An 18,831-nucleotide genomic window follows, 5' to 3' on the forward strand; every position below is an offset into this window, starting at 1 on the left:
CTCGTGTGAACCCCCATTAGCTTTACCAGAGGATCTCTGAAGGAAACAAACGAAAACTTGAAGGGCCTTTGATTAGAACTAGCTCTGGTGTGAACCTACCCATGGGCTCCAGCCAGTCCCCGTGCCAGCCTCGGGGGGCCAGGTCCCGCGCAGACCATGCAGGCGCTCTCCGCAGCCCCGCCCCCGGCCTCGCCCCTCCTCTCTCAATGCTCCCCTCCCAGGCGGCGCGGCGCAAGCCGGGCAGCAGAGACCGCTTTCCTGTCCTGTGCATTAGGGGTAGACACGCCTCCCTCCTCCCTCTTCAACCCACCTCCAGGACGCAGGCGTTGCGCGCATGCGCAGGGAGAGTCCCAAGGCGCGTGCGCTGGGCCGCGGGGTCCTGCGCATGCGCAGGCCGGCCGCGAGGGCGGAAGTGCGGCGCGGCGCGGCGGGCGGACGGCGGCGACATGGCGCCCTCCAGGAGTGCAGGGGTGCTTGCGGCCGTGCTGCTCCTGCTGCTCTGCGGGGCGACCGCCGGCCGGCGGAGCGACGTGCGCGTGCTCACGGACGACAACTGGCGGGAGCTGCTGGAAGGAGAGTGGATGATAGAGTTGTGAGTCGCGGGCCCGGGGCGGCCGGCGGGTGGGTCCCGCTCTAGGTCCGGTCCGGCCCTCCCCGCAGAGCCCGCCGCGGGCCGCCGCCGGTCGTGGCGGGCGCCGAGGGCCCGCGCGTGTCCGCGTCCCTGCCGCCGCGGCGCTGCTCTCCTGTCCTGTTCTCTGCTGTCCCCCGGAAGGCCGTCTGCGGGTGGGCGTGTCGGCCCCGGAGCGCGAGCTCAGAGTTCTCCGTTGCGCACCGGGCGTTCTGGTGTTTGCGTAATGCCGGGTGCCCTCGGGCCGGGCCGTGTGCGTCTTTCTGGCCTTTGTCGTCTTCCTCTGCTGCTCCTCTCGGCTCCGCCTCGCTGCTCCGCGCGTGCCGCCGCCCGGTGCTGCCCCTGCGCCTCTCTGGGCGGTGTCGCTCCGCGAGATGTGCGGGGTGAACCCGGCGCCGGCTCATCGCCATTGTGCGAGGAGATCGTGCGCCCGGTGACTCGCGCCAGTGTCCCTTCGGCGTCGGCGGGAGACAGAAACGCTGTCTCCTTTGCTTTAGTCCCAAAACTGGTGGGTGCGGCTGATTGAAGCTAGCGGTCTTAGTGCTACTACTGAAGAAGCCGTTATTCAGTGCTAACTGTGTACCAGACACTGCGGAGCGCTTCACGTACGTTGTCAGGTTTAGTTCTGTGCAGGTTCTGTAAGACAGGTACTATTCCCCGCATTTTACGGAGGAGAGACGTCCCTAAAGGCCTTAATTCGTGTGTCCTGGTGTGGGTCTGCTGGCTTCCTTTCGTCTCCGACCCTCCCACGGAGTAGACTTGCGGTAATTGTTGTTAGAACCCTCTCCCTTCTTTAACAAGGCTCAGGGCAGTGTTTCTTGTGTGGTGGGTTGCCGGTTAAGGAGGGAGGTGGACGTCCCCAAGGGAGAACCCGGAAGGCCACATCAGTAGCTCTCGAGTCGCAAAATCAAAAAAGGCATGGGACATTTGTTTGGCAGACAAGATAGGGGAGGATGTTTATACGGCGTGCATGTAATCTGCAACTGAGTGAATGAATTTTCAGACGTCGTTGAAGCTGCAGGGGAGAGGGATGTAACCAGCGACAGCATTTGGGGTTTTTTTGTAGCCTACTGATTTTGAAGTTAAGTCTTTAAAAAGTGTCTGGGAAACAAAAGGAACCTGAAAAAGGGATCTAGTAGTCTAGTGATAGTCTGCGTTTATGACAGGTCAGCTCGCCTTGTTAAACCTGTCCTGACAGCGGTGTGTTACAGAGAGGTTTCCATTTAATACAGTTTATCATTACGGCTTTGGCTCTTCTGCACGGTTCTACTCTTGTTCCACAAGGCCTGTTACTTTTAGGAGTGTTATTTCCATAAAATAAGTCAAGAAAAAATAATAAAGTACAGAAACTGTACTCTTGTGTTTGGATGTAGGCCTTATTCTTCCTGGCTCCATTAAAAAAAACTGAGGCAAATCATAAGATAATATACAATAAAGTGGGAAAATAAAACTCTAGGGAAGAATCGGGGCCTTGAAAAGATGCTGAATCCCAGAGGAGTAATGGGCATGCTAATGAGCTTGGCAGCCGACCGGTCTGTAAAGCTGAGGACTCAGAAACAGGCTGGCCCAAAGAGCTTTGTGTGGCCTGCCTCATGTTTGGGTCTGTGGGTTAAGTTGTTAGGTAACATTTTTACATAAAAATGCAGATTTTCAGCTGCTTTTAAGTAAGACTAGCCTGCCAGAGTGACTGGGCAGGCCGTCCTCTGTGGCAGCTGAGCTGGGTAGGGGATCCCTCCTTAAAGTTTCCTCATTCGCCACAGCCTTGGGCACTTCCTGGTTTTCTCATACTAGCACCTTGCATTTGTGACTGAAATTATTAAAACTGGTGAACTCCAAATTTGGCATTTAGCTTTCTGGTGGCTGCATTTTAAGTAGAGAAAGCCAGAGGTTTTTAAAGAGCCGTTTTGCATGTGAAAAAGTCCTTGTGTCTTAAGAACTTACTCTCAGAATTACTCTGTGTGATTAGCATCATCATCAGTTCATAGTTCTTGATTTCCAGAGTCTTAGACCCACACTTAAAGCTTTTTCATCTTCACAAAATTAACAACTTTGCTATCTTGTTTTTAGTATAAAATATTCTTTATGAATTACACATTTTCATCCCAATATAGTCATTGGAGTGCTTAACTTTTTTCAAAACTGTATTTTTTAGTTATGCTCCATGGTGTCCTGCTTGTCAGAATCTTCAACCAGAATGGGAAAGTTTTGCTGAGTGGGGAGAAGATCTCGAGGTTAATGTTGCGAAAGTAGATGTCACAGAGCAGCCAGGTACTGTAAGTCTGTGGTTAGCTTTGTTTCTTTGCACGTTGGGTTGATGTATTTATCTTGTTGTCCACATTACATGGTCTTGACTCTATCTTTTCGTTAGGTTTTACAAACGTAACCATCTGTTAAGCTAGCTGAGCCCCTCCTCCCTGGTGGGGGCTCAGTGTGCAGAGGCTGCAATGAGCAGATTCCCTGCGAGTGTAAGCAGTTCATTCCTTTTATGTGTTGCTCTCAGGCACCTTGGAGACATTGCCCCTCCCCCCCATTCTTCCCCACATAACTGCCAGCCCGAGACTAGCATGTAAGACGCCTCTGAGAAGTCCTTGAACGTGGTGGTCCATGTGGACATTGGCCAAGCCATCATTTGCATCCATCCCAAGCTTCAGAATAAGGAGCATGTCTGAGGTTCTTTGTAGAGTCAAGGACACGTTCCCTGACAAGTGATCCGAATCTCTGTAATTAGGTTCCAGATTTAATACCTATGATTTGAGGACATGGGCTCTTAATTACAAAGCTCTCATGGTTGTAGGGTCAGGTACTCTCCTGACTTGGCCCCCTGGACAAGTGGCAGCCCCTGCCCTCAAGGATGCTCCTGTCTTAGACCAGCCTCGTCTTACCTGTTGGTCGTAATGAACCTGGGTTCATCACTCTGACCCCATCCCAGATGGTAATGATAGTTAATATTTATTGAGCACTTATCTATTACAGGTCCTGCTTCAAGTGTTTTGTATTTATTGTATAATCTTTACATAACCTTGTAAGATAGTTAATGTCCCCATTTTATGCATAAGAAAACTGAGGGATAGATTATCCTCAGTTATGTTAGTACTTAACACGTGGTTAATAATGTTAGCTGCTATTGTTAATTGCCCATCTCATGAGAGATTCATAATGTTTTCCATTTTTAACAACACCTTAAACTCTGGCTTTGTTTTTTGAATGTCAAATACACTTTCATTTGATTTTAGACCTTTCTAAGACTACCGTTATATGTGCTGTTCTGTCACTCATCGCTAGTGGTCTTATCAGACGGTGTAATCCATCAAGTGTGTACACATATGTATAAAGATACTCACAGATGACTTCAATATTCAGGCTTTACATACTTTTCATTAAGGTAATGTGCCGTAGTTTTTAAGTTGCTTTAAGTACATAATTGAGATTTTTTTTCATTGTTTATATTACAAAGCTCAACTATTTTTAGGTATAATTTCGTATTTTTTCCCTATTAGTATTAAATAATTCAGAATCAACTATTAAGTAGTGAGTGATTGGCCTGTATAAAATCTGGCGTGTGTTCTTGCTCGTGTTTATGTGAAATCTTTATCTTTTGTAGGACTGAGTGGGCGATTTATCATAACTGCTCTTCCTACTATTTATCAGTAAGTGTTTGAAAACTCTGTGTCTAATGGAGCAGGATGCATCGCAGTGTAATCAAAATAGCAGGCCTCTGGCCTGGATTGTGTCTAAAGAGCATTATATTCAGTAAGTGTATTAGAAGGCTCATTTTGCTCTTAGTGTCTTTAGAGAGATGAGTGATGTGTCTCAGAGATCTGTAATTTTTTTGGAACGTGATATTCACATGAAATGGTGATACTGTTCAGCACTGTAAATGATTAAGAGCCCGGAGTTGTGGTAAGTCCCGCAGGAAGTTTGTTAAGGAACACTCACTGGGCTGGAGTGGTTCCTAGAGAATATGGGGTTTAAACCCAAGCTTGGAGGTAGAATTTTCAAAAGAGTGCAGAGTAAGCATTTCATCCGGAGGACAGTCTCGTAAACAGTAATAAATAGGGACATGATATGTTCAAAAATCTGCTAAGAAAGTGCTGTAGCTCCACCTTGGGGACGGTAGAAGGTGCAGTGGCTGGGTGGTACGTCAGCACGGAAAAGATTCTGTAGTCTTCGGTGTGGGGTCTTCCTTTGAACTCTATCTCCTAATGGGGATAGGACATTTCCAGTCTGCTCCTGCCCCGAACCTTAATGTTCCTCTGGCTCGCGGGCTGATGCAGGAGGTGCTTCTCTCCTCGTTTAAAGAGGACACGATGAGCTGGCAGTTCTCTGCATTCTGTGTATCACTTTCCACCGTGTCTGTGTACTTGGTTCGCCCCTGCTTCCCGTGTGTCTGTTTGAGTGTCTGTTCTGTCTCCACGGTGCCTCCCCTCTCACTTAGTCTTGCCCCAGCTGCCTTAACTGGCTGTCGTCAGTCTCCCCCTTTCCTTTCACTTCTCTGCACCCCCTGAGCGTCCCTGGAGTATCCTGCCCTTTTCCTTTTGGTCACATTGTTCATCATGCCCATTCCCCTCATTTCTCCTGTTGAAATCCTGCCTATCCTTCAGAAACAGCTCAGATGCCATTTTCTCCGCAAAACTTTGTTTTGTTGAGTGGAGTCTTCTTGTGGTCTACGACTGAGTGCATAAAGGATCCTCCCACCATACTGCAGGTAGTAGGGAGCTGTTGAAAGGTTTTGCATATAAGTGATAAAGAAAGGAGTGTTAATAAGTAGGACTAGACTGGCTGAGTTACTGAAGGTAGTTTAGAAGTGGTGAAGGTGTGGCAGCGGGGAGAGCATTTATGACCCTGGACAGAACTCGTGGTGTTGGGAGGGGAGGAGGAGGTGGGCGTCAGGAAGAGTGCAGAGCAGACTGTACGAGAGAGTCACCGACATGGGTACAAGGGAGGCACCGCCCCGGACTCCCCCGTGATTAAAGCCCACGATTAAAGTGTGCTGGCTGAGAGGAGGTGGTTGTGGCCCAAAGTGCCAGAAAAATGCCTTCAGTTCTAACCTAGAGTTTAGCAGTAGCTAATAATCAGTAAGTGCCAGACACCGTTCTGCAACCTTTCACATAGTGTCCCTCTCACACGTGTGTTACACGTAAGGCTGAAAGTGGCTCTCTGAGGTTTTCTACTTACTGTGCTTTTCCCCAGTTTTATTGAGATATAATTGACATATAACTTCTTACTGTTTCATAGTGTTATTATTTGGAAGAGTAACGGTAACAGTCTTAAGGCTTATGATTGTTTAAAAATACGACCTCATTGTTTAGTTAAATTTGAGGCGAAGACATCCTGAGTAATTGGTGTAATTTGTCACTTTTCGTTGCTAATCATTTTGAATATTAGGATTGACTGTAAAATGAGTGTAAAGAAATAGGACAAATACAGAGCTTTTGGGTGCTGGTTAATATTGAATTCTGATCCTCTTTAGTTGTAAAGATGGTGAATTTAGGCGCTATCAGGGCCCGAGGACTAAGAAGGACTTCATAAACTTCATCAGTGAGAAGGAGTGGAAGAATATTGGACCCGTTTCATCGTGGTTTGGTCCCGGTTCCATTCTGTAAGTATGAGGGCTCTCTTTATTTCACTATTAGTTGGGACAGTTAACTGTATTTCGTGTAAGCAGAGCATTCCAAACTTGGTTTTAATTCTTGGACTCTTAAGGTATATTCAGATTTACTATGGTATTTTTAGTTTGACATTATCTTCAAACTCAAACAGATACTTTGATCCTTGTTAAGCAAGAAGGAGGCATTCTACAGAATTAAGTTGAAGCCTTTTCAGGAGTAGTTTTGCTCTGTAGATATGGTCATTTGATCATTAAAAACTAAATAATCCCCATAAGAGTGTGAGCAATGTAATGGGTGAAGCTATCGTTTGAACCTAATATTTGAATGAGAAGCCTTGAACACATATCTACTCATGCTGCTTTTGGATGTCAGTTCTTGACTGGGCGTGATTGAATTATTCCACCTGTTTGGTAGCTTGGATTGGTGTGCATGGACAGTGCCCCTGTATATGTATAGATGCGTTTCCGCATATCAGCTTGCTGTGGAGCAGTAAGGGCTGGAGATGGCAAGTGTGTTTCCTGCAAGCCACTGGGCCACAAGGCCTCACAGGTCATTTGAGAGACCTCTGGGGACAGTGAGTTTTGCTGAGTGACTCATCCTGCTGTGGCTAAGCTGTCCCTTCCCGTCCCCTCCACACAGTGGCCCTTGGAGGATGAGGGAGTCAGGACTCTAAGGGCGTAGGAGGGAAAAGTTCTCCGGATTCTGGGAGTGGGGGATGATCAGCCCTAGGCACGACTTTGCAAGAGAAGTTTATCTTTAGCACCCTCCCCTGCTCCTCACTTCCTGAGAAAACCTCTGCCTCAACTTGTCCTTTAGCTGTCAGAAGTCGCCCACTGAGCGCCGGCCCAGCTAAGGCAGGCAGTGCCCCGATAGTCTAGTTAGTGCGGACTGCAGTGAGGCCACAGTGCTTGCGTTTCAGTTCCTTGTCCCTGTTCCCATGTGCATTTTAAACAACAGAAGCACCATAATTAAAGTCCCTTTCTGTCTTGAACTGAAAATGTAGCTGATTGTTGTTCTTTGAAATCTCGTAAATGAAGCTCACCCTCTCCAGTGGAAGAAGGGTTGCTTGTCGGTCCCCGTTGGGCCCTCAGCACAGCAGTGCGTGCCTTTTTTGTTGGTGGACTGAATGAGGGGCACTCCTCGTGTTGGCCTGCAAGGTTCACCGCCTGGTGACGGGCCGTCAGATCAGGTCATCCAGTGTGCAAGAGCTCTGCCTCGTGCGCAAATCAGTTTGTGTGTTGGTGGAACACTTCTGCCAGACGGAAGACAGTTGGGAACCCACCAACTCTTCTTCTTTTTGGAGGATACCTTTTTCTAACTGTCCATCTAAACTGCTTGGGTTTAATTTTGTGAAAATAATTAACTTTACTTATATGATGACTTAGCATTTATTTCCAATGTAGTTATTTTGTACAGCATTGAACTCTATTGAACTAATACTATTGTAAGTTTTATTTAATTTTGAAGCAAAATGGGGGTAATTCTTAGTATTCCTTCGGGCTCCCTTCTCTCCTCATTCTCTGGAGGGTTTTAGGGTGAATAAGAGCTGCCATTGCTGATGTGAGCCCAACTTTAAACAGCTGGGTCCTGTCACTCAGTGTATTGGAGAAATCATCAGATGAAAGGTGAGAAAAGGTTGATGTCAAAGCAACAGGAGAAAAGGAAGAAAAATTATCAAGTGTTATTTATGAGGACATCACATAATGGCAACAATTCAGAAATTTAATTTTTATTAACAAGTCTTCTTATTACAGGCGTGAAGTCAGTGATGTATCACTAATCTTGGCTAATGCCAGCAGTGAAATCTGTCGTGTTGGGGGATGACAGTGCAAACAGAGATGCAGATATGCACACACGTTCTGCTTCCCAGCTGTGTGTCCTCCTGATTTTCGGTCCTCTCTCTTTTATTTTAGGATGGGAAGTATGTCAGCACTCTTCCAGCTCTCCATGTGGATCAGGGTATGAACTAAAATTTTATTTCTATTGAACATTTTTGACACTATCACTTTTTTTAAATGACCAGGTTTTTAGTTTACTTTTTTCTTTTGATTTTAGACTTGGCATAACTATTTTATTGAAGACCTTGGATTACCAGTTTGGGGCTCATACGCAGTTTTTGCTTTAGCAACTCTGCTTTCTGGACTGTTTTTAGGACTTGTAAGTACTTCATTTTCAGAGTACTAGGAAGAAAAAGATTTTAAAATTTGATAATATAGTTGCACTAGCTTTATCATATATGTTCAGATTTTTCATGTTTCTTTCTGCAGTGTATGATCTTTGTGGCAGACTGCCTTTGTCCTTCAAAGAGGCGCAGACCACAGCCGTACTCTTCCAGTAAGTGTTTGTCCTGTTCATTTCTGGGACGGGATTTCATTGCCCTTCCGGCTTAGGTTTCTAAATATGGAGTGCTGGTTTATGTCAGAGGGGGATATAGATTTCATGTGAGAATGACAGCCCAGTGGATTTTGGAACATAGTTATTTTCTTGGTTTTTATAATGTGGAGAATTTTAACATTGCATATAACTTGTAGATATTTCATAACATTGATCCGATATCAATTTATTTGAAAATTCCATGATATTCGTGGATCCATTTGAATACACTTGAGTCAAAAAGGTTGACTATATTCCACTCTTGAGTCAGTCATTAGTACAGTGATGCATTTGAGTGTTTTTCTTTGTATGCTAGCCAAGTCTAAGTTTTTGTGGTGGGATATTGGAAAAGCAGCTCCTGTATCTGATTGAGGATTGGCGTTGACACTGTACTGACCTACAAGATGAGTTTGTGTAATTAGAAGTATTCACAGCTCTCTGTCTTAATAGAATTACCTACCAGTCATTTATTTTTCGTCTTACACATTGTGATGGAAGTCCTCCTGTGCTGCGGTGAGGGACTTTCTGTCTTCCCGTCTTTTGCTCAGCAGCTCCCTGGAGTAGACTGTCAGTGACGTGCTTCCTGTTCTGTGGTTGAGGAGACTGAGGCTCTCAGAGACCAGCTGTCTTTCCAAGGCCACAGGTGTGACAGTGGAGTGCAGGTCCCAAGTCAGGCTCTGGGCCTGGCACCGTCATTGCGCTGCCTTTCTTGACTTAGGGTTTGTTGAGGTCAGGACTCCTGGAGTGGAGTCCCTGCAGATGCCCTTACAGTGTGCCTGTCTGTTGAGCCACTGATGTTTATCTTTTCATTTCTTAGATTCTCGCACTGATGCTAAAAAGGGACGTGTTTAGGGGAGGGAATTGTTTTCCCCACCAAGGGCCACTGACCTGTAGGAAAAACTGTAAGCACAGATTACTTAAAAGACAGTTTAAAAGTTGGTGAGTGTACATTTTGTATTTATCTCACTTCAAAACCTTAAACCTAACAACAAATTTGTCTTTTAAGTAATCTGTGACACAACTGGTAGATACTGATCCTCACTTTCAAGTGATATCGCCCCTTCTGTAGCAGGCAGGTGATTTGTTTTCCAGTGTGCATGCTAGGCTTAGATTTTCAGTTGCTAGGGAAAGACCCAACACTGTCTGGCTTTTAGCAAAATGGGAATTGACTGGTTCATGTAGCAGGGAAGTCTGAGGGCACAGCGGACTGGATCCTGGGGCTCAGAAGTTGTTAAGATGTATTTCTGAATTGCTCGGTTGTCCATGTGTTTGCTCCATTTTTGGCTCTTCCCAGTCCTTAGCATAAAATGGTTATAGAAAGCCACAGCTCACAATCCCAGAGCAAGAAGGAGCTACACTTTCTCCCTACACCCGCCCATCTTCTGGAAGCTTTCTGTGCGCTCCACTGTGAAAGGGCTCACTGGCTGGAACAGTCACTGTAGGCCGGGGTTCCTCAGCCTCAACACTGCTGGCCTTCCAGGCTGGATGATTCTTAATTGTGACGGGCTGTCTTTTGTACATTGTTGGGTGTTCAGCAGCATCCCACTGGTTGCCAGGAGCACCTTTCATTTGTGACAGCCAAAAATATCTGCGACATTGCCGGTGTCCCTGGGACAGAATCTCTCTAGTGGAGGACCACTGCTCTAACTGCGGTGCTTGCCCCGCCGCGTGGGCTGTGGCACAGGGAAGGGCTGTGGACCCGAGAAAGGGACGAGGGCAGACCAGACACAGACTGTCCACTGCCTTGTGGCTTCTTCCAGCTTGTCCCGCTCTCTCCTACTGGGGACTGCCTGGGATTAGGGGCAGTCCAGGTCACTGAGCAGAGTAAAGCTCATGGGCCCCGCTCTGTGCTATTTCCCAGTGCCACCGTGCCTTCTGAGTTTAAGGGAACTATAAAACAGAAAGGGTATGTGCGTGTGTGTGTGTTTAAAAATTCCCTGGGCTGTACACCTAAGATTTGTACATTTTCTCAATTGTTTACCTTACTAAAATTAAACGGGAAGAGGAGGCACATTTATGAAACCACTTGGAAAAAACATGGGTCGGAATCTAAGCTTCAGCTGTAAATTCTGATTCCTGTTCTCCTGGGAGCTGAGACCAGGGAGAGGTGAAGTTTATTTCAGTCTACTTAGTAACTAGGAGATTTAATAGCAAATTAACACAAGATAGTTACATTTAGAGCCATATGTTTTCTCAGAGCATCCATATTCACAGCATTAATTCTGGTTCGTTAATTAGTTCAGTTCATAAATAGGTGGGTAATTAGAACTAGTTTGGTGAGTAAAATGGGTCTTCCAAACCAGTTTTTATTTTTATGGTATCATTTATTCTTGAAGACAACTTTCTCCTTTTGGAAGTCCAACATATGGTTGATTGATAAATGCCATGGCATTTATGGGGCTATGAATTGTGTCTTGATTTTACCGTGATTGTAATACATCAGCAAAACACATTTCTGGTCTTTATCTTTAAGAAAAATTGTTACCGGAGTCTTCTCAACCTTTGAAAAAAGTGGAAGAGGAACAAGAGGCTGATGAAGAAGATGTTTCAGAAGAGGAAGCTGAAAGGAAAGAAGGAACAAACACAGACTTTCCACAGAATGCCGTCAGACAGCGCTCCGTGGGGCCTGCCCTGGCCACAGATCAATCCTAGTTAACTTTTATAAATATCTTGGTAGGATTTGGACAGAAAGGGAAGATTGGTGGTTTCTTTTCGTGTGGAGTGAACTGTGGCTTGCTTGTCTGTTGCAGGGTTCAGTCTAGATTGTCAGCAGATTGAACAGTCTACCTTCAGAAATAAAGTAGGGCTATGTGAAAAAGTTTGAAATCGATTTAAGAACAGCATGGTGGTTTAAAGAGTTGTTTAAGTTTTGAAAAATCTGGTGCCAAGCAATAAGATTTGTGTATGTTTGTTTAATAATAACCTGTTTCAAGTCTGAGTTGAAAAATTAATTTCCCAAGTATTGCATTATTGAGGTATTTAAGGAGATTACTTTAGAGAAAAAGATTTCTCATTTGATATAATTCCTCTCAGTTTCACTGTGTGAACAAAAGAACATATTTCCCGTAAATGGGAACTTTGCCCATTGTCTCAAGAAATGTGTATTTCAATGACAACTCTGTGGTCCCTTTAGAGATGGAGTCTAAATTTCATATTTTTAGATCATGCAACTAATAAAAACAGTGTTCCTTTGTTCGGGTTTTCTGCACAGAATGACACAGGACATGACTGATCGGGAGAGTTCCATGAGTCTGGGGGGTCCTGGGTCCCGTAAAGGCGTTGTCACCTTTGTTTCCTCTGTTATTGTGTGATTTGTATTTTTCTTACCATAGGTTACATTTTTCATTTTCTAAATTGCCTAATTTCCTGAAAACGTTTTTCATGTTTTAGTAAGTAGTACTTTTTTGTTGTTTCAAACTGAAGTTTTCTGAAGGATCCTTAAAATTGAAGAGCTGTCTACTGATGATTTAAAGTGTTGGCCACTCGTTTCAGATTTTACATCATTCTTGTTGAGCCTCTACTTGAACTTTTTCTTTTGGATATGAAAGTGAACATTCCCGTTTTTTATTTGATGTTGTGGAAAAGCCTTGGTATTTTACATTTTGAGGATCCACAGAAGCTTGACTTGATATAAAATACAGTTATGTTCTACTCAGGAGGAAGCGTTTGACAGTGTGTGTTTTCAGTGTGTATTTGTCCCCGTGTACAGAGTTCCTAACTGGTTTACAGTCAGTGTGCTTGCTGTTTGGAGCCTGGAGCCGCTTGTGTTCCTGAAGGACACACTGTGTGTCCTGTGTCCTCCTGTGGTGTGGGTCCCAGGTGGAAGCAGCAGGATAGGACACTGGGTGCACCTTCACTCCTTGAAGAGTGAGGGCAGTTTACAGCTGGGGGGCGGGGGTGGCCGATAGAGAACTGTGTTAGCTGCAGGAGGGGGAAACCCGTGACTGTTGAGTCTGAGTCCCTCTCCCTTATGTCATAGACAGTGTCTGTAAAGTCCCCTTCTGTCTAGATCGTGCTGCTCTGTCTATGATCATGGTGTACGACAGCCTTCTTTAAAGGTCTCCTTCGGAATATTGAATGTTCTACCATTGAAGAGTTTGGATGTGTGATAACATTGTGATGCTTTAGAAAAATATTTTAAGCACAAAAATAAACTTTTCTAAGCACTTCACTGAAGCTGAAGATAGTGTGGTTTCTGTTTGCGTGTTCAGAAATGCTTGCTTTGTATTTAACAGTGTTCAGATGAATAGTGTCTCACTGTGTGTGTCCTCGATGTGTGACATCAAGGCTAGAGTCTCACATCTTTTTCTTTTCCTTGAGGCAATACAGGAAAATAGTGCTCAGTAATCAAGCATTCTGTGTTCTAGTGTTCTAGTATATGTGATGTTATAAATTTCAAGTTTTTAAGTAATTAGAACATATGATTATACAGAAAATTTAAAGTAGGCTGAACAGGTAGAGACCTGGTATTTCAGAAAACAGTGCGTTTCTTCAGGATTGTCACCGTGGACATCTGGATGATCAATTTCCATCACACCGGAGTCTCACAGACACTGTGGGGTTATTTTACCTTTAAAGATCCCTTTGGTTTCCATTATTGGTGTCAGGGCCTCAGCATGGCAGCTTAGCTACCAGTGGTTTAGGAGGGAATAAAGTGATGTCAGCGTCCTGGAGAACTCTGCCCCGGATCCTGTAGCGCCACTGTCGACTGTCGTGTTGTAAACGCTGATCGCTCCAGTGAAGGTGCGTCACAGGACTGGTGAGTTCTCGTGAGGATGCGATCCCTGTGTGTGTAGTGACAGCCGCCGTCCCCGAGTCGCTGCTGGCGTTGTGCCCCGCTGTGCTCCTGCAGCTCCTGAGTCCTGCCTGCAGCGTGCCAGCCTGCATGCCACACCTTCAGGCCAGCAGGCCACAGGCTGATGGGTTCAGTCCACTTCTGACTCCAAAGCTAGTCCTTTTTTTCAGTACGAGTGCTGAAAATTCAGCAATCTGTTAAATTAGAATATAAATTTTAAATTCTTAAAAATCTCACTCAGAATGTTGCAACTAATGCTATTCAGAAATCTCAGAATTTGGTAGTTACGGTTTGTGATGTTGGGCACACTAAATAATTGAGGTTGTTACAGTGAATGATGCATTGAAATCAGATTTCTGAGGTCAGCTTGTTCAGACCAGGGCATAGAGGGCATACTCGTGGACCTAATTATGTTAGGATGAGATGGACATTTTTGAATGAACATTTTAAATCATTTTAGGGTTACCAAGGACATTCTGATTTAACACAATAGTTTAAGGTAGAATTCTTTGAATTGATTAATTTTTTCCCAGCTTTATTGAGGTTTGATTGACAAATTACTTTTGATGTGGTTTTTTATTAATAGATAATTGGTTTAGGATGGGATTTAAGTAAGTGGTCCTGCTGAGTAATTGTATAATTCTAAAAGTAAAATTTTGAATTTAATGTCTAGTTGCAGTTTTAGATTTGTTGGTATTGCACATCTAGCAACTTTTGCATTTGTTTTAAAACCATTTAAACTAGAACATATTTAAATTGGAAGTTTGATAATATGTAAGTAGTAAGGTCAAATTATATACTTGAACAGATCTAAAATATTTCCTCTCTTCGTGGTGGTGTATTTTGACTCATTAATTACAAGTGGTGATCCTGTCAGTGTTGTGGCCGTGAATGGAATCGGCTGTCCCTCCGTCCCACACCTTTGGCTGTGGGGTGTGACTTGTGAGCCTGGTTTCATCAGGGACCACCACTCAGCCTGGTTCTATCCTGAAAATGAAAATACAAGAAGTCAGTTGACCAGATAGAGGTTTGATTTATCTGAAACTTCTTTTAAATATAAATATAATTAAGGGAGTCATAGTTTTAAATTAAGTGAAGATAGACTTTACTTTGAAGGATTACTTAATTAAGATTTTTTAAAAAGTTTCCTGGTGTCAGGGTTTTTAGTAAAGCATGTCATAGAAATAAGGTTACTATTAGACTGGAATATTTTGACTCAGGTACTTAGGAAGATTGAACGTTGCTACCTGGACATTCCTCAGAAACTCTGAACTTTAGATGTCTGCTTCCACAGAATCAAGTATATACTTGGTGGGAGATTTTAGAGGTTCTTAGCTATATCTCCCTTGCCTCAACCTAACTACTGTTCCTGAGACGACTTTAACAAATCAGCTGCCGTTCCCTGAAACCTCCTCATGGTCCCTGTGTTGGTTCAAGAGCCATCTCAAATCCCTGAGTCCTTTATGGCCCACAGTCATTTTTTTCATAAGTAAGTGATGGTGTGGCATCCATTCTCTGGCAGTTAAATGACATGCTGTCTGGTAATATTTCTTCTCTTGCATTTATTATACCGATTAACTGAGTGACATTGAGCAAATTGTAATACATCTCTGGGCCTCAATTTATGAAGTCTTTTCTGGGGATCTCTGCCTTTAACAAGACAGTTACTGCATTCATATGTTGTCTCTAAAACCCGATTGTCTGCTCCTTGAGGCCTGAAACTCATGGTTAGTTTGAGACAAAGCACAGCGTTGTGGGGAGACTTCTGGACAGAGGTCGAGAGACCTGGCTTCAAGTCTTGACTCTGCCCTTGACTAGGAATGTGACCACCACCTCTGGGCATTGATTTTCATGTTTGTGAAATGGGATGGGTCACTAGGCACTAACCTGTGTCCTCAGTCCACTGAGATGGAGCAGGACAAGAAAAAGGCTCTCCTGCCTTTACTATGGTAGTAAATGCTGATGTCTGCTCTGCCCTGACACTCGCATCCTTCACAGCAGCACCCAGATACTCAGTTCTCCGTCTTTCTCTGCAGCCATGTGCTTCACAGGGAGCTGACTCCATCCTCATTCACTAGGGGTGAGTCCTAGTTATTAAGACACGTGGTAATCCAAACCAGTGATTGATGCAGTCAGTAAACATGTGGTCCCATTTGAGCCAGTGAAGAGACGGGGCTTCTGGTAAGATCTCTGTTCTTAAAAATGAGACTCAAGACACGGTTCTCTTTCTTCTGGAGTTTGCCATTTTCTGGATGTGATGCTGAAGTTTTGTGGCCATCCCACAGCCTGAGGATGAAACAAACAGGAGGGCGGAGCCAAGAGAATCTCAGAAGCAAGGCTGTACCCTGAGGAAGCAGAGCACACCCTACCTGTGGACTTCTTGTTGTTTGAGACGATTTTCCTTATTATCTAACCATCTTGAGTATGGCTTTTCAGTGACTTGAAACTAAATATCAGCGTGGCTGTCCCCTCTCTGGACTTGTGCACGGTAGTGTCTTGATTTGGGTCAGCTCAGTTCCATGTCTGTTTCATCTGAGCTCTCTCTTCAAGCTGCGGTTTACTTTTCTCACAGTGACAGTCCAAGGTCAGGAAGAAAAGAGCTAATCTTTATACTTGTGGTTGACACTTAATTCATGGCCGAGTCAGGCCTGTGCTGCAAACTACCTGGAATGAAATCCCGGAAGCTGAAGAGTGTGTTGGGTTCAAGTGTAAACATTCAGGGTGAATCAGGCTTTGAGCCCGAAAGAGCCTTGTTTGGCTTTTTAAATCCTCTTTTGCTTGGATTTTGTGTCTAGTGAGCAAATTGCTAAGTATCAGTTTTGACAACGACTTAAGTCTTCTGCTGAGAATGGGAGCAATGCAAGTTTGAAGGTGGTGAGAAGGAATTATTTTGCCATTTTGTCCCCCTTGAGAGGGAGGAAGTAAAGGACGAGGTGTGGTATGTCTTCTGGAACATTTCTTCTTTTCTTACTAGCTTATTCTTTGTTTATTGTCAAGATTAAATGAGAAAAATGTATGAAATGCCAATTGTTTAACTCATCACGTGCAAGCAGCTCGATGTGGAAGGTTTCCTAACCCTCATGTTCAGGGGAGGGGATTCTGGTTGAATAATTAATTCTACTGCTTAACAGCTATGGCTATGTTGTAACTTGAACCATTTCTGAAGTGTTGTCTCGGAGACCTGTTGAGAATGTGGTTCCCTTTTGATGTGATTTTAAGCTCTCTGTCAGTGGGTGCTTTGACACCTTGTTGCTGGGGAAGACGAATGACTGGGCAAATTTCAGTTACAAACTACATGGAAAAATTTTTAGTTATGTTCACTGTTTATGTGTGAATTCAGGTCATTAAATGGCCCCAGCCTTCAGGCTGATTTTTGATCTGAGGATATGCAAATTGCACAAAAAGATGTTACTTATTCTTGCCCTTGGATATGAGCTTACAGAGAAATTACAGTACACAAAACAGGACAGTGTCAGATTTTCATTAAATTAAAAGGCTGTCCTTTATTCTGAGGTTATATCCTTCTACTGTTAAGGTTTTTAAGATTAAAAATGCTAGATTTTTGAAAATGACCTTACCTTAGTAACATTGAGTTGACAGTCTCTTGTGAGTGTCCTAAATTTGGAGTATTTTACTGGACCATAAAATTTGCAAGTCTGGGAACCTCTCATGTAGTCGTGATGGAATTTCTTCCCTAGACAGCTCATAGAGGCAAATAGGAAGTGAGGGTTAGGTCTCCTCAGTCAGTTGATTTCTTCCTGCTTCATGAAGCTCTGTGGGGAGATTGCAAGCCATGCCGTGGATTACATCTGTGAACTTAAATGCCTCTTCATGTTGTTAAATAGAACCCAAGTCTGATAAGAAAGGGCTGGCTTATAGGAGATCTGTCAGGAGACAGTCTGTATTCCTGTGTCCCTTACGCCTGTAGTCATCCTGTGTTTCTGTGTGGCTATGCTGGGAAGGATAGGATCGTCAAGGTGAGTGGTTATCTTTGCATTTTAGTTGCTTCAGTAGCATTTCCACCTGTTCTTAGGGAGATCAGACTGAACCTGGTGCTTGCTGCTGAGGCATAAAGACCAGTGGGGTACACTGGGGTTCTGTGGCCTCTTTTTGCTAGTTGAAACATCTTATCAAATGTGTAGTAACAAGAAGTGCCCAAGTGACGTTCCTGTGGATCCCATCAGTGTCTTGGCACCACGGCAATGTACAAGTGTTTGCCTCGTGTGTTCGTTCAGCTCTATGTCCTGCTGACCGTGAGGTAGACCGCTGGAGGAACTCTGGTGCTGCTCGTTATCCAGCGCAGCACAGAACAGCTTTGGTTAGAGTACTTTCCATTTCGTTTCACTGGTGACACTCCATCCCGTGACCCCTGCGGGTTTACCCTACCTCTCAGTGAGCTGTTGCGGAAACACTTTTCTCACGTGTGTTGCTTTAGCGTTTATGAAGGGCTTTCACAAGCTCTGACTCATTTGACTAACAACAGCCTTAGTAAGTAGCTAGGGCAGGTGTTATTATTTTATGGATTAGGAAACAAACTCAGAGAGGCGGAGAGACCTGCTGGAGGAATTAGGACTTGATCTTGCATCGCGGACTTAGTGGAGTTCAGTGCTTCTCAAGTTATCTTCTGCAGAACACCAGCCCCACCAGACATTTGTGAAGAAGACCCCCCATGGTGACATGCGTTTGGGAAAGCCTGTAGATGTGATTCCTTCTGCATGTCCACAGTGTAGACCGAGTCCCTGCACCAACAAGACCACTGTGCCTTTGTTCAGTCTGGTGTTTCCCAGGCTTATCTGAATATAGGACACCTGCTGAAAGTGACACCTCCAAACACCCCAAGGCATTAGTGTTCCTCAGAGTACACTTTGGGGGATGTTAGTGTAGCATCTTCTGTAGCGTGCCACCCTAATCTTATATGGGACTTTTGTATGGCACCTTATAATTAAGCTTCCTACTCTGTCATCGAATGCCAGCTTCCTGAAAATGCACAGGAATAATCCTATTGTTTATGCAAAGCTGTGTATTGCTCACTGTGGTAAGGACAGTCACTACACTGACAGTCTCAGGCACATCTTGGAGAGCAAAGGCAGGTTATGTGAGTTCTTTTGGGGTCTGGTTTAAGGTGGGTTTTTGATGTGAGGGTGTGTTCATGATTGGATGAATTCAGGACTCGGGTTTAAAGTGAATCTTGGGTGCTGTCTGTCGTTCTGAGCAGGGAGAGTAAGCTGAGTAGTCTAGTGTTCACATAAATGACTTTGAGGAAGTTCTTGAAACGAACAGTAAAGTTATTTGCAACTTTAGCTTCCTGGGCAAGTTTCCTAGACTATTAATGCCGTGTGAGTGAGGACAGGCGCGTGGTGGAGTTGTTGGTGTTGACAGGAAGCTGTGTGGGGCGCACGGTTTCAGTGTCACGCCTTGTCGTCCTT

The 18,831-nt window shown here is 44.5% G+C and overlaps 1 protein-coding gene and 1 non-coding gene across 3 annotated transcripts; both read left to right on the forward strand.

Moving 5' to 3' along the window:
* Window positions 1-335: 335 nt before the first annotated feature.
* TMX1 (thioredoxin related transmembrane protein 1) lies at window positions 336-12,781 on the forward strand. 2 transcript variants are annotated; one of them, XM_014854246.3, is made up of 8 exons: window positions 336-592; window positions 2,781-2,896; window positions 4,230-4,275; window positions 6,099-6,227; window positions 8,151-8,196; window positions 8,293-8,394; window positions 8,505-8,571; window positions 11,084-12,781. In XM_014854246.3, exons 1-8 carry the CDS (start codon window positions 447-449, stop codon window positions 11,260-11,262), a joined length of 831 nt encoding a protein of 276 aa, XP_014709732.2. In that variant the 5' UTR covers window positions 336-446; the 3' UTR covers window positions 11,263-12,781. The 2 variants fall into 2 exon arrangements, with proteins under 2 accessions (XP_014709732.2, XP_070360446.1); XM_070504345.1 differs by lacking the exons at window positions 2,781-2,896; window positions 4,230-4,275 and having other exon boundaries at window positions 395-592.
* Window positions 3,006-3,145, forward strand: LOC123283624 (small nucleolar RNA SNORA70). The gene has a single exon (XR_006524300.1). It is a non-coding gene; the product is annotated as a small nucleolar RNA SNORA70 (small nucleolar RNA).
* Window positions 12,782-18,831: the final 6,050 nt, after the last annotated feature.

The sequence above is a fragment of the Equus asinus genome, chromosome 2 (assembly GCF_041296235.1).
Source record: "Equus asinus isolate D_3611 breed Donkey chromosome 2, EquAss-T2T_v2, whole genome shotgun sequence".
Taxonomy (NCBI): domain Eukaryota; kingdom Metazoa; phylum Chordata; class Mammalia; order Perissodactyla; family Equidae; genus Equus; species Equus asinus.

What these genes read in the sequence shown, in the direction of transcription:
- TMX1 (XM_014854246.3), top strand. Translation starts at nt 447, where the DNA reads ATGGCGCCCTCCAGGAGTGCAGGGGTGCTTGCGGCCGTGCTGCTCCTG. An exon ending in AGCTCTCCATGTGGATCAGG is followed by an intron (nt 8,197 to 8,292) that starts GTATGAACTAAA and finishes TTTTGATTTTAG; the next exon opens with ACTTGGCATAACTATTTTAT. An exon ending in ACCACAGCCGTACTCTTCCA is followed by an intron (nt 8,572 to 11,083) that starts GTAAGTGTTTGT and finishes TTTATCTTTAAG; the next exon opens with AAAAATTGTTACCGGAGTCT.